The following is a 27,091-nucleotide window of genomic DNA, read 5'->3' as shown; positions in this document are numbered from 1 at the left end:
CTTAGATCGGTTGCAGCGACATGCGGTCCGCATTATTTGGACGTAAAGGTCACAAACACCCTTGAACCTTTACAATTGCGTCGAGAGATAGCAGCGCTGAGCGCTTTCTATCGACTGTATCACGGCGAGTGCACTGAGGAATTATTTTCTCTAATTCCTGCTTCCCCCTTCCTTCATAAGTCTACGCGAGCTGGCTTTCGATGTCATTGCCTAACTGTGACATCAATTCCATCGCGCACAAAGAAATTTGGCAACTCCTTTCTTTGTCGCACTTCCAAAAAATGGAATTCCTTACCAGCTCACGTGTTCCCCTCCTCTTACAACACGGGTTCCTTCAAACGAGGCGTGAAGAGGCATCTTGCGGGCCGGCAAGGCGAAGGCGGCTAGTGCAGAACACTCTTCCCGACTGTACTTGCCGTCGTCGCGTTTTGACTCAACTACCACTTACCATCAGGTGGAGTAGAGTCATTTGCCCTCCCGGCGAACATAAAAAAAAAGTTCGAATTCAGGCTTTTACTACATTTACAAGACGGGTCGGTTGGCGTAGTTGGTAGACGTCTTACACACTTGCCTTTCATGCAGAAGGTTGTGGGTTCGATCCAACTTCTACCGAATCGCGACTACATAGCTGTATTGGTAGAATAGGAAAAGGGTTAAACAGCAACGATAACGTTTCGATTCGGAAAAATTTAAGGGACAATTTCTTAGCAGAATTGGCCCCTGGATGTGTTGGATCGTATATCAATTCACTGGAGCGGAGTGATGGATTAAGCTCCAAACATTTTCTTTAAAAAGCTCGTACTATATCGGCTGTTTTTGTTTGTAAACTATTTTTTCTTATTTGATTTTATGTTATGTTCAAGTATTATAAGTATCTTAAACATTTATTTAACATTTATACTTAAGTATCGTTTAAATTTTTTGATAAGTAATTGATTTACCGCTTTTATGATTTAAAAAATATTGTGTCTTCTTCTATCTAATGTTGAATCATTGATGATAGAAAGAGACAAATCAATATTTACACCTCTAAACATCATTTGCTAGTACAGGCTATAAAGGTCGAGTTAAAATAAAAGAAATACATCGACATCAATAGATTTAATAGACTCAATAACAATAATGTAATACATAACAACTTATGTTATATAATTTGTTAAACTATATATATACTTAAAATTTTACATAAGCAAACCTTCGAGAAACATGACAGTAATATAAATATTATAAACAAGCTGCACCGCGCGGTTACACCTGCGTTATACTTTATTAGATCGCGTTCTAACAAGCCATCAAACAAACTCTTTAATTGTAGATTTGTTATTAATTATAAGCAATAGTGTTATCCTTGTCTATATTTTCTTTACAATTAGATAATATACTTTATTTTAGTTTACAAAGTGACGAATTTAATATGTACTTATATTTTGATTTAGCTCTTTTATATTTTTGTAAACATTCTAAACGAGACAAAGCCTTAGCTTTCTTTAGCACTTCATTGTTCACCCGTGAAACGTTGATAACCGACTTATTGAGATATGCAATTTTGATGCGTGTATCTTGAAATGTTATAATTATAACGGTCAATGTCTCATATCGCTTTCTGATATTTCACGACCGTTTTCAATGTGTTTCGTGTTTGTTCTTGTAGCCCTATTGCTGTGGAACATTTACAGGTTATCTCGATTAACCGATATAACTCGCGCCACATAACACGTGTATAACAAGCATATAACACTTCGCCTCGTTCGAGTGAACGATACATAAACGAATAGACTACAAATGATAATAATTACTAATTTTCATATATAACATTTATCAACATATATATTTTAACATTTATAATTTACTAGTACTCGCCCGCGTGTTAAGAGGAGAGGGGCGAGTATTAGGTACAAAAGAGTAATCTTCATCCTTGGAGCTTAAGCTTGCTTCATACCAAATTTTATTAAAATCCGTTCAGTAGTTTACGTCTTGAAAGCGTAAAAGACAGACAGTAACTTTCATAAAAATGTTATAAAATATTCATTATGTATAAGCAATAGATTTCGAAGGTGTCAAATTGTATTCCCACATGTGATGTAAGTGCTTTGCATCGCTTTGAAGCCCTTTTATGCTGATACTTTATCAAAGCATGAAAGAAACAATAAAATAAATCGTAAAAATGAGTAACAATAAGAAATAATAGGACAAAGTAGGACAAAGTACTCAACGATATAAAAAAATCGAAGCGGTACGCTCTGCCACTTGTGGGTGGGAGAAATACAGCTATTTATACAATGTGATTCTTTGAAGAGAGTCGCTTAGGCTGAAATATGATTAGTCAATATTTTATTAGTAAGTGACGCGCTACCGTCAGAGCTATTGCAGGATTATCGCTATCTTATTTTAAAATTCTCAATAGCTTTAAGTTATATGGGCCGCGCAACGATATTAAAGTTGTAAATTCGATCCTGACACCTTCAGCTTGTTAAACCTATTCCTAAAACAAGACTCACAATTAACTAAGGAGCGTAATATTAAGATTGTATTTCTCTATTCAGATCTAGACAACTTTGAAAGTTTTTGTTATTTTTGTCCAAAATAGAAAACAATACTTGGTGGTAGGGCTCTGTGCAAGCCCATCTAGGTAGGTGCTGCCCACTCATCATATATTCTACCGCCAAGCAGCAATACTTAGTATTGTGTGTCGGTGAGTGAGCCAGTGTAACTGCAGGCACTAGGGACATAACATCTTAGTTCCAAAGTTTATTGTCGTTTCATTGACTACAGTCAATGTCAATAGGCGGTGGTGTGGTATAAAAAACATTTCGAGCGAAACAAACCAATAGAAAGCATTGTTTTTGAGAATATTATTATTAATCTTACAAAGCCCGTATTTGATCCTGATTAAGATTATTAAAAGATTTTATTAAAACACCGCGACTTTATCAACTTTAGTAGAAGTATATTATGTACGGCCTATTGATTTATCGGTTCAAAGACATAGTACCCTGAAGCTGGCTTTTCTGTCCCGGGGTGCTAGCACCAACGCGCCGTGGTAAACTTTTCGCCCACGCTGGCGCGGATTCAAGCGAGAGGGCTCGTCTGATCTTTCAATAGTCGGTAATATCAAAGGTAATCAAATATCCTTGAAAACCACCTTTAGGGAAATAGGGATTACATTAATATTATGTATATTATTATATATTTTAACATATGTATGATTTAATTTAATAGATAAAGAAGAAATTAAAACAAAAAAACAAAGTTGAAAAAATGTGTTAAAAAATCCGTCGCATTAAATCCATTGCAAATATTTCAAACAATTGAAGCTAATCAGGTTTCTGTAGTAACATAATCCGGCCCCGCTTCTTCATAGCCCTTCACGAGATTTTCTAATATAAAACGGATCGTCAGTTTGTAGATATTTTCAATATTGGGCGTGTATCTGTCGCCCAAAGTTGTCTTCGCCGCTTCTAGGAAGGGTTGCTCGATTTTCTGAAAAAGATACATCCACAATGAAAGCGGCTTCATAGAGAACATTTCAAATAAAGTTATTTTTACTGCTGAATACGATTTAAAAATATATGAAAGATAATATTATTCAGTTTAAATCATGTTTATCCGGTTTCGTCAAGTCTGAATTGGTACTACCGTCGTATCGATTATTCCATCACTAAACGTCATACAATCGCTGTGTTCAGATTAGAATGGGGAGTTGGCTAGTGTAATTATACGCACAGGGAACATAACATCATAGATCATATGGGCTGAATACACTGACGGATAATATTATATTTTATATTATTGCCTCTACTGGTATCAGGAGAGGAAATAATATAGGTTTCAGTATATATACTGAAACCTTATAATATTAATACAATATATTGATTGCGATTTACTTTTAACTGCTCTATTTATGGTAATAGTGTAAATTATACTCTTGAATTTACATAAGCAATAATGTTTCCTATAAAATGTTTAATTTATTTATAACCGATTACTATATATATCAAAATCATACAAAAATCAATTTGTTTTGTGTACGGAAGGTACAAATGTCTACAAGACGTAATTCAAAAGCGTTTCAATAAAAAATGTTCCGTAAGTCTCCAAGTCGCATATACATATATGTAATTAAAAAACTTTTAAGCTCGACTCACTCAAAAACGATCGGGTACATGGACGATAACGATCCGTTACATATAGAAACCGGGCTTTAATGAGATTTTTAACTACACATACTTTATTGAAATAAGTGATCTCACCATGAAGTTTTCTGCTTTGAACCCTGGAACTTGGCGATGCGTTTCCCCTACATGTCTCACGTAAGCGAAGAATGAATCCATGTCTGCTAAGCCCTTGATCCCTTCATCCAGTGTGTGCATGACCTTAGTGGCGTGCTCAGCTAATTCTGCGGAACTCACGAACGCTTCCTTCGAGCGAAGCTCACGGAAATCCTCAAATAAGTGGAGCAGTTCTTCGTTTTCTTCGAATAATCTGTAAATTAAAAAAAATCATTCATTTAAATTGTACTGATAATTTGATAATTTATAACGGTACTTACTTTACTTTATTGTACACCACAAAAAGAAAAAAAATACAAAACATGGATACAGCCTAAATGAAAGTAGCATACAATTTTGGCGATAATCTAATAATACTTATTTAAAAGATAAAAAATCACAAGTACTATCTTGTTATGAATGATCACAATCAAATAAAAATTGAGAAAAGAAATAAAGACAAATGATAAAATATCAGTTAAATTTTATCATGTAAATATTATTATTTTTTAAATATTTTTAATATTATCTTTTTTATATTATAATAGTGACATTTTAATTTTTTAATTGCGGTTTGGCTGAACAAAATAGAACCTTAGATAAACCATAAACGAACGATTGATGATTGTGATGATGACAATACAAACTCAAAGGTTCAAGTTAGGCAGAATAGTTTTTTTTTTTTATTTACTATTTTATTTTCATAGAAATTGTTATTAAAACTTTACAAAAGCAAATACGAGTATTGTTTTAGATATTAAATGGTGATTGGAATTGCTCTATTTACAAATACACTAACAAATATGAAACGTAAAATAAACCGATATTTGGTTAAAAGATACAGAGATATCACGAAAATGCAAAATGATAGTGTGTTTTAAATTATTTAAGAAATAATTTGGTTGTTGGTTATGTATGTTTCTCTCTCACGCACTTACAAATATAATTGAAAACATTTTCATATCAGAAACAATTCTAATTTCGATTGCCTTGGATAAACTTAAGCGTTGTTTTTACCAGTTATTCTGTAAAACCTCGAAATGTAATTACTCCCCCTTCTACAGGATCGAAGATGTTGTGTACCTTTCACCTGTTACACTGGCTTACTTATCCTTCAAATCGGAACAATAATACAATGTATTGTTTGGTGGTAAAATAGTTAATCAGCTCGTGGTGGTTGGCGTTGCACCAAGCCTTATCGATATTTAATTATCTTAAAGTATCCCGGATCAGGCTAGAATGTTGTATAGAATAGTACAAGCTGGATTAAGACATAGAATTATGTAAATTTTGTTATTTATAAGGTTGATTTTGTAAGCTGGGTTTATTATGTTTAGTTATTCCTATAGGGGTGGCACGGTCAAACCCCTCAAAAATTAAGATAAAAATAAAAGAAGCGTCATATTTTCAGTTAAAAATAAACATTCATTCCATCCATTAATTGAAAAGAAAAGTCTTTTGGGTCTTCTATACGGAGGGTTAACCCTCGGGACATTGTGGTATAGGATCCTTAGCCACATTTAACCAACTGTTTTTCCAAAAACAATAAGTGGACTTTCGGTACAACTTATAATTAATAAGTAGAATAATTAATTTCAAATAAACCGATATACACCAGCGGATATAACTCTTAATATTAGCCAAAGATAATGAGTCTGGACCAAGAACACTAAGTTTTTATGAGCTTAATTTGTGTTAATAATTCATCGAGTATCTTAATTAATACATACATAAAGATAAAGAAATACCTTATATACTAATAATACCCGCGTAGAATGGTCGCAAGAATGCCAGCAGCATTTCTCCGTTGAATCGTAATTCCGACTATTTGGGCAAAAAATTAACCAGCCTTCCTGTCATTAGTGGAGGAAATAAGCGGGTTGTTATAACATTTACAATTTGCTTTTTATATTTTTATCCCAAGATATCTTTACAATTATAAGAGATTGTCCTTAATTTGCCAATACATGATATCTAATTGTTTACGAGCGATTCTAATATTTTAAGCTAATGATCAGCCTCCGCTTCGCGGGTTGTCACATACGGGTGGAGATGTTGGTGTTAGGAGGAGGGGTTTTTCGGGGTACATGCTTGCTTCATACCAAAACATCCAAAAAAATAATCTCACATAGGTTTTAAAACATGAAGTTTAAATTTTAAATATAATTGTATTGCCGTTTATTTATAATGTTTATTTATTATAATATATTCTTAGTTTAAAATATAATATGTAATTGGTCCCTCGTTATATATACCTATTATATGCGTATTATTTTTTTATTTATATAAATAAAATTAGACGTATGGCGCCAACAAATAAGAACATATAAAAATATTTTTGGTTATTAAATAATTATTATTTATTTGTAATCTAAATGATTACATTTATACGCACGAAATTTAGTGTAACGCTCAATTAGTATAGAAAATATAAATGAAAATAAATAAAACCAGAATTGTATATTATGCCATAATAATAGGTTCACTAAATCTGGCTATTTCTGTATACATATATTTTTTTATTTGAAGTTTAAAAACATTTAAGGTTATAAAATAAAGGTTTTCGTCATAATAAGCTTATGCGTAAATTCGAATCGGTTTTGTGTATTATTCGTGAAAGCGTAATAGACAGACAGATTTACATTTATAATATTATAAACTAGTTTCAGTTCGACGCTTTTTTCGAGTTTTTTTTTTAAAGTTACAAATAATAAGTATTGCAGTATATAAAAAAAATTATAGATTTAAAAAACGAGAAGAACGTAAATAACAAAGACTTCTAAGATGAAGAAGACATTACAAAGTTATGCAAGTTTAAATTGACAACTAAGTTTATTATTAATGGCATTGTAAATCAACAGTCAAGCTGAATGGGTGTTTTAAAATCTGAGTTGCTCGAATAGTACGTCACTGTCAAACACACGCTATGAAGTGTTCAGGGATAAATTTGCAAACCATGGAAGCGTCAATCACTTGCGTTTACAAAAATTCGATTTGTGTATTCAACTCAAATTAAATGTTTATAACCTATCTGATACACATTCGTAATTAATAATTTAAATCCGTTTGTAAGATTTCCGAATTTTAAATCATGTTAGTTGTATAGTGAATAATAACCAAATCCTAGGATACGTGCAACGTTTATAAGAAAATGTTAGAGAATGTTTGTGATATATAATATTGTTAATTTAATAATACAAATGTGTTTAACAGTAACAGCCTGTTAATGTCCCACTGCTGGGCTAAGGCCTCCTCTCCATTTTGAGGAGAGGTTTGGAGCTTATTCCACCACGCTGCTCCAATGCGATTTGGTAGAATACACATGTGGCAGAATTTCAATGAAATTAGACACATGCATGTTTCCTCAAGATGTTTTGTTTCACCGTCAAGCACGAGATGAATTATAAACACAAATTAAGCACATGAATATTCAGTGGTAACCACTAGGCCATCATGTCTTTAAAGATGATATATATATTGATGACATTATGTCCTTAATCATATATATCATACCTTAAAAACGATCGAATAATAAATATTTACAGTAAACATGTCGTGTGTATATGTATCTGTGCTATTAAAAAAAAAAAAAATTTCAACCCGAACAAAACCAAGAAGCATGTTCTTGTAGTCGAGACCTATCACTGCAGTACACAAATAATCTACGTAGGTATAATTTATTTCTGCTAGAAGACTAGAAATGCAGCTTTATGTCTGTTTAAAATACAATGACAACATTTTAAAATATACATACCCTGAAGAACACTAAACAAACAAACTCAACTGTTTGAGGGCGCGGATAGTTTATTTTCCCGGAGCAAACTATCTACCCACTTTGACGTAAGGACTGTCTTTCACGTGTTAAGTAAAGCTATCTGTAGAAAAAAATAATAGAAACTTATTATTATTTTTAATTCATAAGCGTTACTAAAGCTTTTGAAGTAAACTAAAATGTGTGATGTCCTCATTCATGACTAATTTTGGTCATGGCGCGTCGACCGTTACCAACGGATACTAGGCAACTGCATGGAAATATTGTTGTGCTAAAGTGTATTCAAACAAAGCACTTATTCCATAAAATAGAAAGTCAAACTCTCTTGTGCCCGTAGTTACACTGACTCAATCACTCCTCAAACCGCACCAGAATCTGATGAGTGGATGGTACCTAAATAGACTAGTTTGCACAAAGCCCTACCACCAAGTATGACACAGACCTGTCAACATTATTCACTCCACGACCTAAATGAAGAATTATCATGATAGCATTCCGTTCTCATTTCCCGTTAAAGCCGTTAATCATATCCACTTCATAATCTAGAATGCTTTATGGTGTACGCGATGCTTTGATTTCAAAATATCTTTGAACATTCTCTGTTCTATATATTGTAATTTATTTTTTGTTTCGTATTTCACGTATAATAATGTTATTTACTTGACCCAAATGGTTGATCAGCCCACCAGGATCCCGGACATTGATGGGCAAGAACCTTCTCTACTGGACCTTCTGCTGTTTTCTCACCCGGTGGAATATCAGGTTGTGGTTCAGGCTCCTCTTGGCTCTTCGGATCACAGCCTTATATTTACCAGAGTGCCACAGGCCAAGCTGCCGCCACTAGCGGTATGCAAACGTCGCGTTTGGCACTATAAGTCGGCAGATTGGGACGGTATGCGCGATTACTATGCGTCGGTCCCTTGGAAGGAACGTTGCTTCAGTGGGAATGACCCGACAGCTAGTGCCGCTGCTGTTGCTGACGAGATCATGTTGGGAATGGAATACTACATTCCTAGCTCAGATCTCGTCAGTAGGGGTACGCGTAACCGTTGGTTCACTCGTGAATGTGCCGATGCTGTATCATCTAAGCAGGCGGCATATCGCAAGTGGATCAACGGCTGCATTAACGGGGCAATCTAACATTGACTTACTGAAAGCAAACTACAATAAAAATTCCAAGTCCTGTAGAAGGGCATACACGAGAGCGGATGCACAGCGCATTGTACAGATTGGTCATGACCTTGTTTCGCATCCTAGGGGCTCCCGTAGCTTCTGGCGTCGGACCAAGTCTGTGCAAAACAATTTCTGCCAACCTTCGCTGCCACCGCTCAGCAATCCGGACGGATCGCTAGCTCACAGTCCGCAAGAGCAAGCTGATCCCCTGGCTAAACTTTGCCGACAATTCCGTCATCGATGATTATAGTGCGCTGCCACCTACAATACCTTCATGTGGCCATACGATGCCTGACATCAAAATCAGGCAACGTGATGTGCGTGCGGAGCTGCAATCACTTGATGTACGGAAAGGTAGCGGTCCCAATGGAATACCAGCCATACTGCTGAAGAAGTGCGCAGCGGAGCTGTCTCCTGTGTTATCGCGCCTGTTCCAACTTTCTCTCTCTTCGGGATGTGTGCCGGAGGCTTGGAGAAGAGCTAATGTGCAAGCGGTTCCCAAAAAAGGGGATTGGTCTGACCCGGCAAATTATCGGCCAATAGCTATCACCTCAGTACTTTGTAAGGTGATGGAACGGATTTTAAACAACCAACTGATCCATTACCTAGAAGATCACCGTTTAATTAATGATCGTCAGTACGGGTTTTGACCAAAACGGTCCACAGGTGATCTTCTAGCGTACGTAACACACCTCTGGGGTGAAGCTATCGACAAGCATGGAGAATCGTTGGCTGTCAGCCTCGATATCTCCAAGGCTTTCGACAGGGTCTGGCACAGAAGTGTTCTCTCCAAGCTGCCGGCATATGGTCTGCCTGCTCAGCTATGCACCTGGATTGCCAGCTTTCTACACAAGCGTAGCCTTCGTGTTTTAGTTGATGGTTGCGCTTCACAATTCTATGTAGTGAATGCTGGGGTCCCCCAGGGATCTGTGCTATCTCCCACACTCTTTCTTTTGCATATCAATGATATGCTCTCTCTTGGGGACATACATTGCTATGCAGACGATAGTACAGTGCATGGTGGATACCACGGACGCGCAGTGGCTGGGCGAGCGGAAATTGAGGAGAGGCGGAAGGATCTTGTCATTGAACTCGATAGGACGTTAGAGCTCATCGCCAAATGGGGCTCTGATAATCTTGTTGAGTTTAATGCCAAGAAAACACAGGTATGCGCTCTCCCATCGAAAAAGTCAACATTTTCCCCCTCTTCCCTCCCTCTGTGGTACTCCGCTGGTGATGCAAAGCAAAATCGCCATGCTGGGGATTGACGTTCGCTGCGACCTTAGTCCAAGGGATTACATCGAGGCTGTTATAAAAACAGCTTCACGGAAACTCGGAGTTCTGAACAAGGTGCGGCGTTTTTTTACGCCACAACAACTGTGCCTGCTGTACAAAACACAGGTACGGTCTTGCGTGGAATATTGCTCGCATCTTTGGGATGGCTCCGCTAAGTACCTACTTGAGGCCTTGGACCGGTTGCAGCGACGTGCCGTACGCATTATTGGCGACGTAAAGGTCACAAACACACTTGAACCTTTACAATTGCGTCGTGAGATAGCAGCACTGAGCGCTTTCTATCGACTGTATCACGGCGAGTGCTCTGAGGAATTATTCCCTCTAATTCCTGCTTCCCCCTTCCTTCTTAAGTCCACGCGAGCTGGTTCTCGATGTCACCGTCTAACTGTGACACCAATTCCATCGCGAACAAAGAAATTTGGCAACTCCTTTCTTTGTCGCACTTCCAAAAAATGGAATTCCTTACCAGCTCACGTGTTCACCTCCTCTTACAACCCGGGTTCCTTCAAACGAGGCGTGAAGAGGCATCTTGCGGGCCGGCAAGGCGAAGGCGGCTAGTGCAGAACGTTTTTCCCGTCTGTACTGGCCGTCGTCGCGTTTGGACTCTACTACCACTTACCATCAGGTGCAGTAGAGTCACTTGCCCTCCCGGCGTATATAAAAAAAAAGTGTTACTAGCTATCCTGTCTTCGTATGGGTAAAATAAGGATGTTATTTTTTTTTATAGAAAAGGAAGGCGGACGAGCTTATGGGCCACCTGATGGTAAGTAGTCACCAAACGCCCTTAGACATTGGCATTGTAAGAAATGTCAACCGCTTATATAGCCAATGCGCCACCAATCTTGGGAACTGGCTCACTCAACCTTCAAACCGGAACACAACAATAACAAGTACTGCTGTTTTGCGGTAGAATATCTGATGAGTGGGTGGTACCTACCCAGATGAGCTTGCACAAAGCCCTACCACCAGTAAATGTTATCTCGTACTTTTTTTAATCAATAAATTATAAACATTCGCCATTCGATCTATTCGCCCGTAAAGTGCTTAGGGCATATAATAATATATATGCATACAGCTCACGCCGTGCATATTTTTTCATGCGTTTCTTTAATATTATATTTTTAGGATGTGTCTACAGCTTCAATGTGTGTTTGTTGTCTTATCGTACATTCTTTCTAAATTATGGGACAGGACAGACTCTTGAAAAAGGTGGCCCGTTATTTATTTTTCATCGTTTCTACATAGCATTGAAGGATGTAAAGCTTCAGCTTTATTCAAGTTCGCTACAAACTTAAAATCGATTTCGAGTTGTTCCTTGAAGCATACGCCGGGCCGACGAGATTCCGAGAGTTGAGAGATCGAGTAAATTTGACAGCATCGTTACTTTGTTTCGTTAAAGCGATTATTTAGTAACCAAATTCGTATTAATTGTAAAGTAATTTGTATAATGTAATATTATCACTTGGCTTGAGAGCACAGTCAAAATGTTCTTCCACCGTCTGTTTCCTGAGCATTATAAATATAACCGGATATATTTTCAATGCGAGAATAAATAGGGAAGTAATTCCCTTTTGTGCGACTAACGGTTACAGTTATGTAATTTATATATATATAAGCGAAATATCACTCATCACGAGATCTCTTAAATTATCCGCCCGATTGAGTTGAAATTAGTCGCAGTTACTTCCTTCCCCTTCCCCGACATAGAGGCTCACTAAGAACGGATTTTACGCAAATCCTATCCAAAATACATTTTTCTTCTTATGTACCCGTTCGAAGCCTAGTTAGTTGGTATATACTGTAGTAGGATATATAGTAGTATATATAGAATATATTCTCAATTGAATATATGTATTCCATAAACATTTAAGAGCACTTTCTTTGGAGGTCATACTTTTTACAAAACCTATTAAGTTTTCGGTCTCACGTGAAACGAAATTTTTATGCAAAGTTTTCGTTTATATAATTGGAGCACGGCCATCGCTTCGGACAAAATTTGCGAACCCGTCAGAATGGATTAGATTATTAAACAGAGCTGTTATATATCACAAAGGTTGCTGAAAAGGCGAATTAAAATAGTCTTATGAATAACAAATATTATAATATCAAACCAAAATACGAAATTATCCGAGATCTGTCGTTGTAGAGTTTTATGATGAAAGGTACGCAAAATAATTAATTAAATGAAACTTCGGTGTTTCATTTTAACTTTGGTCTTCTTACTAGAAGTTTTCTATGCCGGCTCTTTATGGTATCTGTACAATAATTTTGCTACAAATAGCGAATTTACAATTTGTTAAGGCTAAGCGAAATGTTTATAACAAGATTAAGTACAATAAACTCTGTCTATTTACTTAATTTGTCTAATTACTTATGTTACTCTAACTTATGTATAAAAACACCTACCAAATAAGCCACTTATTGAAATTATATATTTTTTTATTTATGATGTGTTAAATAAATAAAGTCATGAAATAATTTAGATACAAAAACACTTGCTTAGACTATTAACGGTAACTCACAAAAAATAAACGGCACCGTCAAGGGACGCCCGGCCAATGAGAAACATCAAAACTGATAGCTAACAAAATATTTTTTATAACTTATAAACCAATAAATAAATAATTATTAAGGGAAAGACTTTTATCAGTGAAGTAATCGTATATTTATTAATTATTACAATATATAACCTCGAGACCGATTTCGGCCACGGCAGCCAATCTCAAGAGAGATTAGCCAACTGCGCAGGACATATTATAGTGCACAAGTGTGTGCGCGAACACAGGTGCACTCTCTATTTCCTAGCTCTTCTAATCTGTTGGGATGGCAAAACGACACGACCGGAAAGAGTTTAGGCGCAGGAACAACGGCTTTACGTGCTTTCCGAGGCGCGGGAGTGTACACATTTCCAACTTCCTGACTCCGGGCTGCTACCGAGAACTTTCTGACAGAAAATCCCAATAATTGTTATTGGCCCGATCTAGGATTTGAACCCCGGCCCTTGTGGTTTGCAGCCTTACGTCTAGTCTTACTACTAGACCAACTATTACAATAATATTATATAACAACGAAGTACACAGAGAGTAGAGTAGAGGGCGAAGGCAGAAAGACTGGCTCGCTTGCAGTCACGGCATTAAAGTTAGTTTTACCCTAGGCGCGACAATAGATGTTACCAAAATAATTAAGCAAATTGCTTCAACAAAACAACCTTTTAACACTTTGTGCGTCCCTAAATAATGTTAACCTTCTAAATATCCGATATGTCACTTGGCATTCCGGGTCTCAACGGCCCACGGGAATTAAATTGTGTCTGTAAAAAAGCCTGCCAGGGTTTATTTGCGAGTTGATCCGATACTATTAGGATTCATGTGAATTTTAGTTTTAGCTCACAGTTTCGCCTACGTGCATAGGAAAACGTTTTGACTTAAAAAGCGTGTTCCACTATTAGGTATGGCTGCGTATCCCGTTATGGATGATCTTTTTAAAAATACATTTAACTACTCACAAAAAAGGTTTATAATATTCAAATATATGTTTATTTATATGTCAATAAATTTCAGAAGACCAATTAAGCTTAATATATGTGTGCACAGCTTGTAGCCTACTTAATTTAATTTGTACTAAATCAATAATAGGTCATCGGAGATAATACATTTCGCTCAAAGCCATTTTACATTCTGACTAGTAAAAATTTTATTACTAGCCTTTTTGTTATGCATTTAATTGTTTTCTTGTCGTATTTTCTCAGTAACAGCACATATGCAATTACAACATATTATATAGTACAACTTTAAATATAATTTGTCTTGTAAAATGGCAATCCAAATAGAATTTAATTAAATAACAAGTATCTATTTTACTAATTATTCCTTTTAATAAGCTTTCGTTATCCTTTCATTTTAAAATACAAAGTTACATATCGTAACAGAAAACGTTACCGTTGCACAAAAATATGTCCAAGGTTGTGTCAAAAATATGTTTAAACAAAACAGGCTTTTGACCGAAAATTGTGTTACTTGGTTGGTTATGTGAAGTAAATCAATTGTAAGTTTATATTCTAGTTTTGCATATGCAAAATACTGCAAAACACATCCTGCAAGTGTTTTCCGCCACAGAGAAGAGACAACGCACCAAAACTCTCTGCTGAGACACTCGAGCTCATGAGAAAACGACGAGAACTACCATCGTTTTTGTCAGATAAGGCCTTAAATCGAACAATAAAACGCTGACGCGACGCGATCTCTGACGCTCCAATACCCGTGCCACCAAGGCTGCGATTGAGCAAAATCGGGGATCGAAAGTGTTCGCTCGCAAGTTTGGGAGGCCGCGTCTGACAAAACTTAACACTGAAAATGGTCGTTACCTCTAGGCCTGAGATTGTCGGAGAAGTAGAGAGGATTTATGGGCAGTTGGTCTCTTCAAGATCAGATTAACCCGTGGGAATCAGTATTGATGACCAGCGCGCCAGAAAGCCTTCGACTCCATCGAAACCTGGGCAGTGCTCGACTCATTGCAGAGATGTCATATCGATTGGAGATATATCGAGGTACTGGGATGTCTGTACAACGCCGATACAATGACTGTCCACATCCAGGACTGTAAGACGAAGGCGATCCAATTGCGCAGAGGGGTGAGACAGGGGGATGTAATATCCCCGAAACTTCCAACGCGTTCACCAACGCGTTGGAAGACGTTTTCAAGACGCTGGGTTGGACTGGGTATGGAGTCAATGTAAACGGCGAGTACATCTCACACCTTCGATTTGCCGACGATATCGTTATCATAGCAGAGTCGCTGGAACAACTCACCGAAATGCTGCGTAGCCTAGGCGAGTCTTCCCGGTGTGTCGGTCTCGGTATAAACTTGGACAAGACCAAGGTCATGTTCAATAGGCATATCGTCCCGTGACCGATATACGTCGAGGGGAAACCTCTCGAAGTTGTTAGTGAATATACCTACCTAGGACAGATAATACAAGTCGGTAGGAACAACTTCGAGAAGGAAGCCGATCGAAGAATTCGCTTGGGATGGGAAGCATTTGGCAACCTTCGTCAAGTCGTCTATACCGCAATGTTTGAAGACGAAAGTCTTCAACCAATGCGTCTTACCTGCCATGACATACGGTGCCGAAACGTGGACACTAACTGCGGGACTAGTCCACAAATTCAAAGTCGCTCAGCGTGCTATGGAGCGAGCTATGCTCGGAGTATCTTTGAAGGATAAGATCAGAAATGAGATTATCCGGAAAAGAACCGGAGTCACCGACATAGCTTGCAAAATTAGCAGGCTGAAGTGGCAGTGGGCTGGTCACGTATGTCGTAGGACCGATGGCCGTTGGAGCAGACGAGTCCTAGAGTGGAGACCGCGAATCGGCAAGCGCAGCGTAGGGCGCCCTTCAGCCAGGTGGACCGACGACCTTTAGAAGGTGGCGGACACCAACTGGATGCGGAAGACGGAGGACAGGGAGCTTTGGCGCACCTTGGGAGAGGCCTATGTTCAGCAGTGGACAACGATTGGCTGTTGATTGATTGATATATAATATAAATTAAATATTATGATTGTGTGTATTTTTTTTTAATTTTTAATTTTACGAATATGCATTACTATTGTTTCTGTTATGATATACGCATAAATGCTCTCTTTCTACAATTTAAAATTTACAAAGTCACATGCGGAGGTCATTTGTACCGGAAGCAATTAATTCTCGCAAAATGTCCAAGCCGACACGCCACGGGTTAAACAAGGGAAGTACCAGGTAGATATTGTTAATTGTTTGAAATATTTCATAATGTTTTAAGGGAAAAGACAAGTTATTTAAATAGTTATTTTAATAAAATATCTAGCTTTTATATAAGGATCTTCAAAGGGTTTTTAAATCGTGCATTCCTGTATGGATTGATAAAACTACAATTAATAGTTTAGTAATTGTTACGACGATTTCAGGCGTCCGCTGTCTTAAAAAGTGTTAACGATAAATGTACTCAATTAATTTTTAATATTACACTAACTTATTGAATATCAAAAAACTACCACTAGACTCTTACAAGAACAGTTACATTGTCATTTTACAAGATAAATACTACAACTGGTATAGAATGTTAATTGTACCCTAAAATAAACAGCACTAAACATTTTGATTACTCTTTTTATCAATCATAAACAAATCTAATAATAATCATATACAATAAAATTTATAGATCCTTATGATGCAATGAAGACTAACTTCCCAGTTTCTTTCAATTTATCATTGGTAAACGTGAAATGATGTGTGGGACTTAATAAATATACATGTAGTGCAACAGTAGAAATCGTGTCTGTGTCATTATCCTTTTGTCGTCCACTGCTGGTCATAAGACTCCAATAGCATGCCACTGAGCTGGATCTTCAGCTCTCAATTTCCATCAGCTGCCAGCCACTCGGCGTATATCGTCACTCTACTTAGCGTTTACAAACGCGTTTGATGACTACAGAAACGGTTGTCAGTTCAAGACATATGAGACCAGCCACTGACACTTCAGCTTCAATTAATATTTAACAAAAGCGAGCTTCTCTGTCTTCAGTTTGAAAATTTAATTAGTTAGTGTTATATGACGGCCACAAGGGATGTGGCATATTATAAAAAATAAGCCACATGCATTCTCGATATAAGAATTAATATAGCTAATGTCAATAGCGAGAAGGAGCTTAACGGCAGGTGAAATATTTGCACGTCAAACTTAAATAAAACATTTTTAGTTCAGATTTTATAATTATAACGATGTTACTATATTAAAGTTAATAGTAACAAAGTAATTTAAAACATTCAGAAAGGTATACAGGCATCACTTTATAGCAACAAATATAGAAATATACTGGATAAAAGGGAATAAACAGGGTGGACACGGGAACTATCTCTAATAGACCGATCTCTTTCAGACTAGGATAAGGGGCTGAATAAAACGGTATGGAGATAAGTATGTAAATGAATACATATTTTTAAATAAATGAAAATATCTATTCAGGGAAAACCGTATTTTAAATAGACAATGAAAGTAAATGAACTTAATGATATTGTTTTCCGAGCCACGAGTGCTTATACACTTCCAACTTTCGGACTGAATTGCTACTGAAAATTTTTCGACAGAAAAACTCGATCCGGGGCTTGAACCTTGATTTCGAATTTTGCAGCTTAGCTAGCCATTAGACGACACATCTGCGTGATTCAGAATCGTGAATTGTTTAATTAAGCAAAGGTAACTTACTACAGTAGATGGAGATGATATAAATTAAAACATATAATAATAACACTAATTAGTTTTTGTTAATAACAAATAGAATATTCAAATATCTAAGTATTAACGATGTCCGTAATCTTTGTAAAGTGTCGTCAAAGTTGCCAAAGTGTTCGTTAGTAGACAAAGGCGGCTTTGAAATATAAAGTGTAGCTTTATAATAACAGAAACTGCTTTGAACAAAAACTGAAATTAATAAAAGTTTTACCATGATAATCATAAGTGAGTCTTAGTCCTTAAATTATGAAGAAGACACTAAGACAATTGAAAATTCAACAATCAAAAATACAAAACAAAAATTTAGTATTAGAAGACATTTCATATCATTGTACATTCATTTTTCAGTTCATAAAAAGAACAATTACAGTATGTGACCAGCAGTACATACTCGGTGGTTTTGTTTTGAAGTCTCACAGTACCAATACTACCGGGTAATCCCGAACATTGGACAGATAGTGTAATTGCTCTTTTTTTATGGATTTACAAAAACTTATATTGTACTTTAGAAAACACATTCCTATAGCGCGATGTAAAATACATTTAACGCCATCTATTGAGGTAAAGGTAAACCAAACAATACTAGGCACAATGTAATATGATCTTGAACACCCTCCTAACGCATCATCACATTTTTTAATCACGATTTTAGTATGAATAATTTCCAAATAATTTAACCGTCGTTCGTATTTCAAACAAAACGAAATTATTCATAGTGTTGAATGACAGATGGCGCTACGTCCGCCTCGTCGAACCTCATCCAGACATGCGCAAGACATTCACGAGAAGCGGCGCGTCATTTTGACATAACATTCTGCATTTGTTATGTATCACAAGTGCGTGCAAAATTTTGTACGAATGGTTTACATTTATAAGAAATATTATATACGTATTTTATGATTATAATACTAAAAGAACAAATATATCATCGGTATACCGTTTTTCATCAGTAATTACTATTTGAGTGTGTTTGTTATAGTGAATAATGCAAGCAAGACGCAAGAACATCGAACGAATATAGCAACAAACATGAGAAATAGTAGAGCAGAAAGAACAGACGAACAAATCGAATAAGATACCGAAAACGTGCGTGTGAGCATGTCACCATTGAACGGTTTGCTCATCGGCACGTATCCGTAGTAGCAAGGCTGTTCCTGCAGTCCATTCGCACACGAAAAAATATCGCAAAGGATTTCGTTCCTCCCCAGATATCTTCCCCAACCGCACTTTTTTTTGTTATCGTTTTAATTTACACGGGACTTATATCGTGTCTTCACAATTTAATGGAGGAAAGTCAAGAAACTGAAATTGTAGCAAGTGTAAATAATGCAACTTTGAAAAATAAGTTAATAAATAATGTAAATTAATTCAACTATATATATTTTTTTTTTTTTTTTTATAGAAAAGGAAGGCGGACGAGCATATGGGCCACCTGATGGTAAGTGGTCACCAACGCTCTTAGACATTGGCATTGTAAGAAATGTCAACCATCGCTTACATATCCAATGCGCCACCAACCTTGGGAACTAAGATTGTATGTCCCTTGTGCCTGTAATTACACTGGCTCACTCACCCTTCAAACCGGAACACAACAATATCAAGTATTGCTGTTTTGCGGTAGAATATCTGATGAGTGGGTGGTACCTACCCAGACGAGCTTGCACAAAGCCCTACCACCAGTAAAATATACATTACATATGTTCAATATACAAATGATTCGAGTATTTACTATTTACATGCATTACAGAGAAATGATAGTATAATCATATGCTCAGCCTCAAAAAAAATCTATCGAAAGAAAAAAAAATCAAACACCATTATTCATCAAGAAATTATACCAATATTTAATTTATAGTCTGATTGTTCAATTTGTTTCTTTGTTTAATTCTAATTTATAGGCTGTTTTCATTGTTTGAAACTTTTAGTCATTTTTAATGTTTAATTTATTGTTAAATGATTTAAATTAATTTGACAATATTCAAAATAAAATCCTTTAGAATTAATATTATTATTTTGAAACAAATTTAATTATTTTATGCAATAGGTAAAACTTAATTCTTTGAATATACTATGGTTGTTTACATAGTTTGGGTAAAATAAATCATTTCGAAAAAACTGTAAGTTGCTAATAATGCGAAGGCAGTTTTAAATATATATATATATTACATTACATTTTACATATCAAAGTCGCAAATACAAGTCGCAAAGCCAAACGATGTCCGTTTATCACACGGAAAAATATACGTGGCATGTTCTCTGGTGAGTCCATCGAGCTTATTTGTGTTGGCTAAAGACGGAATGACAAAAAATATCGTACACTCATTGAGTGTACGAGCATTGGCTCTTCTTCTAATTAATTTAATTAACTATTTTAGGATAAAAATATATTACTTTTTTCACTTTACATTTAACTTTTAATCAAACATTGAATATGTCCATTAATTTAATGAAATACATAGAATTAAGAAAATGAATGGTTGGTGTTTTTTATGTTTTTATCGGCGGTCTCCAGCGCTCCTTTCCTTTTTCTATCATAGATCCTATCCCCACACACTTATAATAAATTCGGTTATAATTGGTTTCATTTAAAAACCAAAATATTCAGTAGATATAATTTATATGACAGAACAACGTTTGCCGGGTCAGCTAGTAATAATATAAAGTAATAAATTAAATTAAAGTAAAGCTAGGTGATCATAATTAAGTTATTTACCTATTTAATGTATTCACTTTTAAAGTGGGTAGTTTTGAATAAGTTCCGATAGTTTAGTCTTAAATACATTTAATGAGCTCACTCGTTTTAAACTAGACGGCAATTAATAAAAAAATGTTTTTGGTAAAAAATAAGAGTACACGTCCTGTGCGCCTTGTACGTTTAATCTTTTTTTTATAGAATAGGAAGGCGGACGAGCATATGGGCCACCTGATGGTAAGGGTCACCAAACGCCCTTAGACATTGGCATTGTAAGAAATGTCAACCATCGCTTGCATAGCCAATGCGCCACCAACCTTGGGAATTAAGATTTTATGTCCCTTGTGCCTGTAATTACACTGGCTCACTCACCCTTCAAACACAACAATATCAAGTATTGCTGTTTTGTGGTAGTAACCAGTAAGAGAAGATAATTTTTTTCGTATGTGTTCAATATTCCACGTCAGACAAGTATCCATTCTAAGATCTAGATATTTTTCACAAGTTTTCTCCTGTATAATTATATTATTAATTGTGGCTTTTGAGGAGGGATGATCTTGTTTTTTTATGTAATGTATTTAAAGATAACGTATAATAAATATATCAAAAACATGTTACGTAGATATTGAAACCAAGACGGTAATTTGTTTGGATTGTCTTGAGCATTTGTCTTTGTATACAACAAACAGCAAAAGTAAAACGGACTTGTGTTATCCGCATATAAAGATATATATGACCGTGTATGCTTATATTACAAATATTGTCTCTTGTGTTTATAATAACATCTATAAAAATAAACATGTGTTTTTCAATTTCAGTATTAAGTAAATAGGAATGTATCTCCGTTTGTCTGTTACGCTTTTACGGCTAAACCACTGAACCAATTTTGATAAATTTTCGTATGAAGCAAGCTTGGAATCTAAGAAATGACATAGGCTTTTTAGGTCACGGAAACTAGTAGTTCATACATTAAATATTTTTTTTCAAGTCAACTAAAAATAAAACTTATTTGATCTTGTTGCTGAAATTTGAATTACATTTTAATTTAATCATGATAGCGTTCCATAGTAAAAAATAAACGAAATACAAGCATCAAGAGTTAAATGCGTAAAGAATATTATAAATATATTATAAATATCCGGTAAGAGGATCCCGGGTAACTTATTTAGATCCTACGAGGATGTGATTAAGAGGAAATTGATTTATATAAATATTGATTTATTTCTCGTTGCAAAAGCATAGAGCTACATAAAATGTTCTCTGCTTAGCCAACTTCGATCCTTTGGAAAGTTTTTTCTGACTTGAAAATTGTGTACGGCACAATTGCTTCAACTTGAAAAACGGACAAAAGATAATTAATTAATATACTATGGTTTTCAAGTATATGTATAGTTGTTATACTTTTTATTTCTATTAAGACAGATAAGCTCAACCTTTGAGTTAAAACCGGGCAGCTTATCTATGACTATATATTATATAATTGAAATCATCTCATGTTCGATGGACAACCAAGGAATTGAGATCCAAGCCTATATTTTGGAGAAGAAAAGAGACCTTTATCCACTAGTTGTATATATGCAGGCTGTTTCCGAAGATTATTTTAAGAAAAAGGTTCCTTGTGTACAATAAAAATCCACTCCAAACCACATTAGTTATTTCGACCCGTTTGTAGTCATGAGATCATGTGACAGAATTGTTTCAGATTTTGTATACAAAATAATATTCGTTATATAATGTCAAGACCGCATGTCGGTCACGGCAGTTAATCTAGCTATGATCTGAGAGATCCCCCCCCCCCACAGATTTTGGTTTTACGTTCTTTTCGATGCATGGAAGTATAAACACCGTTCAATATTACTTATTTATTTTATTTTTACTTCAAACTGCTGATGAGAATGACTAGTAAGAAAAATCCAATATATTTTGGACCAAGTTCTGGACTGTACCGCTGGATTTGAAGTCATATAAGCGATCTAGTAATAATCACATAATAAATTTCAGGTTTTTCCAAATTCGAATGCAACCATTGGTCCACTGATCCGTCTTCGTATCTCTTGTTATATGGTTAACCATGTCATCATGTCATATGTGAACGGAATACGAGATAGGGTGGGTGACTTCAAAGGGAATTTATTTGCGTAGGAAACTGAGCCCATTAGGATTATCTAGTCCCTGACAAATGTAATAATATATAATGGTAAATATGAACCAAAGAGTTTTATTTGTTGTACGCCTTTGTGGTCTCTTTTTTTTATTTATTTATTTAAAACTTATTAGTTATTAAAGATATTTCTGAATGCATAATGAGATATCTTGCAATGCATAATATAATTTATTAAAGAAGATAAAATACTATAAGTGATTTCATATCCCATAACGCTTAAAGCTTCTTAATCATATTTTAATATCTTCAGATTTAATTAATAAAGTAAAATATGTGTTATCTACGTTAACAAGGCGGAGAAACCATTTCCTTAGTAAGTAGTAAGTACTTCATATATTACAGAACACAATGCCACATCTCAGGTAATTATATAAGTAACACACAAAATTACAAAATATGTGGCTGTTCAAAGGGCAGAAAGCAAATACCTCAGAAGCTAGCAACGTATTGGTTATCCTACTTCTGGAAAGTTTTTGGCTGGCGGTAATCACTTACGAGTAACATCAGCTTACCGCCGCTTCAGCTCAATTGTTAGCAAAATCAAACGAAAAACTTTCAGATCTCTAGAATCAGTTAGATATATCCATGTGATACCAGTAGCTTATCGTACTTCCAAAAGTGATTCAAGCAATTTATACCAGTTACAAGTTGGTCTTATAATTAACATTAAATTATAGGAACAACTTATTTAATTAGTATACGAACTGCATCAGTATGATTTAAATGTTTTACGATAATTGGACTAGCAATATCAATATGTGTATTGCTTTCAATATTATGACTGAGTTTCTTTCGCCGGTTCTTCTCAGGGCTGGGTGTTTTTTTTCCGAACCCGTGGTAGTTTTTAGTTTGACTATCAATAAGTAACTGTACAGTAACAGCCTGTGAATGTCCCACTGCTGGGCTAAAGGCCTCCGCACCTCTTTTTGAGGAGAAGGTTTGGAGCTTATTCCACCACGCTGCTCCAATGCGGGTTGGTGGAATACACATGTGGCAGAATTTCAGTGAAATTAGACACATGCAGGTTTCCTCACGATGTTTTCCTTCACCGTCAAGCACGAGATGAATTATAATCACAAATTAAGCACATGAAAATTCAGTGGTGCTTGCCCGGGTTTGAATCCACGATCATCGGTTAAAATTCACGCGTTATTACCACTAGGCCATCTCGGCTTTTTTCTCGAAGTAACTGTAATGTTAAGTAAATTAAGAAATTCGATTTTGAAATTTGACCTTAGAAATTAAAAAAGAATGATTTCCTAAAAATATACACTACCAGTGAAAAAAAACTGGAATGTAGAAAATGAGATGATAGTGAAACCTCTTTAAAAATATATGCGAAATGTAACAACTAACTGTACACATACAAAGTTTTCATTAAAGTACGACTTTGAAAATTAACTCTAATCCCGACCAAACTCATCAAATATACAGTCGTATATCCAACACAGAAGCTATTTGTTACTTGTATCAAATAAGTCTTGGGAAGACAATGATAAATATTTTGATGTTTATGGTATATGACTTATCCAGTGCATCATCAAAGCAATGACTAATGTTGCTTGAACTTGGCGTGTAACCAACACTGACCGTTATTGAATGGATTGATAATAATTAGTGATTGGTTTGATTCATATATTATAATTAAGTTCCTTTCACCAAAAGTATATGTTAAAACAGTATATAATTTTTGAAGAATAAATATTTCCATTATATTTTTCCTTATATTTGGTATTTAGAAATTAATACTATTAAGTTATGTTTAATTTAGGTGTTAGGTTTATTCCATTGCGCCTCTATATTTGGTTGGATGTACATGTGACAGAATTTGATGCCCAAACATGCGATCTTCAAGTTAAGGGTCTATACAACTCCAGCTCGGATTGAAATTGTGCCCCCGCGTCTTACATATATCCAGTGGTTGAAATTGTGGAACGCGCTTTATATTTATTTCCGTGCTAATATCTATGGACAGGAACTCTCGGAGGATGAAAATTCCATTGGTCATTTGCTATCAAAAAAATACCAAGCAGTCCATCAGTTACGCTTGTCATTACGCACAAGTAGATGTCTCAAATACTTATAAATGAGGTCAATCGTAATGACAGATGTTATTAGCTTATTTATTTTGTTCTTAATATTAATAGTCTTAGGTAATTATAAGCGTAGCGTAACGGCTGTTCAGTTAAACACTGATTTCGCTCTTTCTGTCATTATTGATTTAACATTCGAATGAAGGAGACAGCATTGTTTAACTAATGAGATAAACGTTTATAAGTAATTACAGACTGTAAAATCTTCCACCTGATACGTATTTGAAATTCCAACATTATCAATAAGCTGTTAATTGGGTTGTATCGATAACTTCTACCTGGGTCGAGATGGCCCAGTGGTAAGAACGCCTAAATCTTAACTGTTGATCGTGGGTTCAAACCCGGGCAAGCACCACTGAATTTTCATGTGCTTAATTTGTGATTATAATTCATCTCGTGCTTTACGATAAAGGAAAACATTGTAAGGAAATCTGCATGTGTATAATTTTACTGAAATTCTGCCACATGTGTATTCCTTCAACCCGCACTGGAGCAGTGTGGTGGAATGAGCTCCAAACCTTCTCCTCAGCAGTGGGACATTCACAGGCTTACATTCACAACTTATAATATTAGATGATAATTTAATTTATTTATAACTGTCAAGCAGTATCAAAGTAAGGCAAAAATCTTTATTCAATATAGAAGCGTTACACCTACGTATTGATTTTCATAAATCTACCACCGGTTCGGAAATAATATATCAGAACTGAGAAGGATCGGCGAAAGAAAATCAGCGGGATTTTTTTTACCACATTTTTTACAATTACACGTAATATACACAATCATTGCTTTTTTTTAATTGAAATTCACCAGTTCATTCCCCCAGGGTTGGGAAAAATGCAAAAAAATGAAGAACGCTTGTGTGTTGTCTTTAGCACCTTAATTTTTCTTTTAAATTTCACAATTGAATATTTTTGAACGTTTTGTGGGATACTCTTTTAAAAGCGTATACATTGTCTTATAAAAGACGTACCAACCCTGTATAAACAGTATATGTATGCAACAGTAATGTATAAATTTGATTATAAAAAGCAAAGAACTTACTTAACAAATAAAATGATTCCCGTTGTTTCAATCTGCCGGAAAATTCCTTTCCAAGATGCCATTATGCAGTATTGCTGTTTGGCGGTGAGAGGTGACCGTGGGTCTGAGGGCGGTGGTGGTCGGTCTAACGGATCGTGCGTGAACTCAGACGCTGCGAGTTGTGATAACTTGCAACCCATGTTTACTTATGTAAATTATTATTTTTTTATCTCACTCACTTTCGTTCTACTTATTAAGTTTTTTTTTTACTTCTTAATAAAAATGAATTATATTTTTAAAACGTTTGCACTTCACTGTTTCCCGGTTAATTTTTTATCGTACCTTAAACCAATAACAAATTATATCAATACATTTATAACAATTTTAATTTAGAGCAAACAGTTCTATTCTGTAAGAACTCACTTCGTATTTCACTCGTGAAATGCTAAGAACCGACTACGGTGATATTTTGATGCTTATTCCTTAAATGTTATAATTTTTACAGTAAATATCGCATATAACTTTCTGACATATTACGATTGTGTTCTGCGGCGAGTTTCGAGTTTGTTCTTACATAATAGTTAGTAGTATTTTACTGTTAATATTTTGGTTGGTTATAAAAACACTCACAAAAATTTTAATATAAATTTTATCAATTTTTTTTTTGTTTTGGACTAGTGAAGCGACCAGAGTGTGTTTAGTTACTGTGTGCACCAATGAACGTGAGTAGTGATGTGAAAGTTGTTAAGTGAATTATGGAAGTGTCGATAAAAAATTGTTAAAGTATTTATCGTAAATTGCGTCCGTTTACGCTTGGTTCTTTGAAAGTATATTTTTTTTCTTAAAGCAATTTTAAATTATGATGATTAACTGGTTCATTAGTAATTGTTAACTATTATTATCGATACAAACGCATTATTAACAATAACACATTAAAAGTATAGAAAATAATTTAAAAAAATATCTGTTCATATAAAATGATGATCTGCGGAACGAATGATTGCTAGAACGGGTATATAAATTATCTTTGAAGTTTAGTTTGTGATTTATAAATTACTTACGCTTGATGCTTCAAAAATACTTGAATTATTGTATTGCAATACAAATTTTGATATGATTTCATTCGCAGAGTTCGATAGCGCCAGCGTTGTGTATGTTAAAAGTATTTTAGCTTTATGAAATTAGTTTAGTTCAGAGATTTTGTACCAACAAAACCGGCTGTAATATAATTTATCTGTATAATTATTGTTGAGCTATTGAAGTCATTCTAGATAGTGTTTTTTTTTTTAATTAACATTAATTAATACTCACAATTGGTTTCAAACTTAAAAATAAAGCGACA

The 27,091-nt window shown here is 35.3% G+C and overlaps 1 protein-coding gene across 2 annotated transcripts; it reads right to left on the bottom strand.

Annotated features, from left to right (window-relative positions):
- Positions 1-1,086: 1,086 nt before the first annotated feature.
- LOC126769633 (neuroglobin-like) lies at positions 1,087-26,438 on the bottom strand. 2 transcript variants are annotated; one of them, XM_050488514.1, is made up of 4 exons: positions 26,380-26,438; positions 25,771-26,091; positions 4,251-4,482; positions 1,087-3,480 (listed from the first exon to the last, which is right to left on the bottom strand). In XM_050488514.1, exons 2-4 carry the CDS (start codon positions 25,947-25,949, stop codon positions 3,319-3,321), a joined length of 573 nt encoding a protein of 190 aa, XP_050344471.1. In that variant the 5' UTR covers positions 25,950-26,091; positions 26,380-26,438; the 3' UTR covers positions 1,087-3,318. The 2 variants fall into 2 exon arrangements, with proteins under 2 accessions (XP_050344471.1, XP_050344470.1); XM_050488513.1 differs by having other exon boundaries at positions 26,173-26,426.
- Between the last annotated feature and the right edge of the window lie 653 nt (positions 26,439-27,091).

Source organism: Nymphalis io, chromosome 7 (genome assembly GCF_905147045.1).
Source record: "Nymphalis io chromosome 7, ilAglIoxx1.1, whole genome shotgun sequence".
NCBI lineage: Eukaryota > Metazoa > Arthropoda > Insecta > Lepidoptera > Nymphalidae > Nymphalis > Nymphalis io.
Note: the sequence above shows the minus strand (reverse complement) of the source record. Positions and strands in the feature narration are given on the sequence as shown.

Coding starts and splice junctions, on each gene's coding strand:
- LOC126769633 (XM_050488514.1), bottom strand. CDS start 25,949: ATGGGTTGCAAGTTATCACAACTCGCAGCGTCTGAGTTCACGCACGAT. Junction 4,483..25,770: donor GGAATCATTTTATTTGTTAA/GTAAGTTCTTTG, acceptor TTTAATTTACAG/ATTATTCGAAGAAAACGAAG. Junction 3,481..4,250: donor TCAAAGCAGAAAACTTCATG/GTGAGATCACTT, acceptor TATCTTTTTCAG/AAAATCGAGCAACCCTTCCT.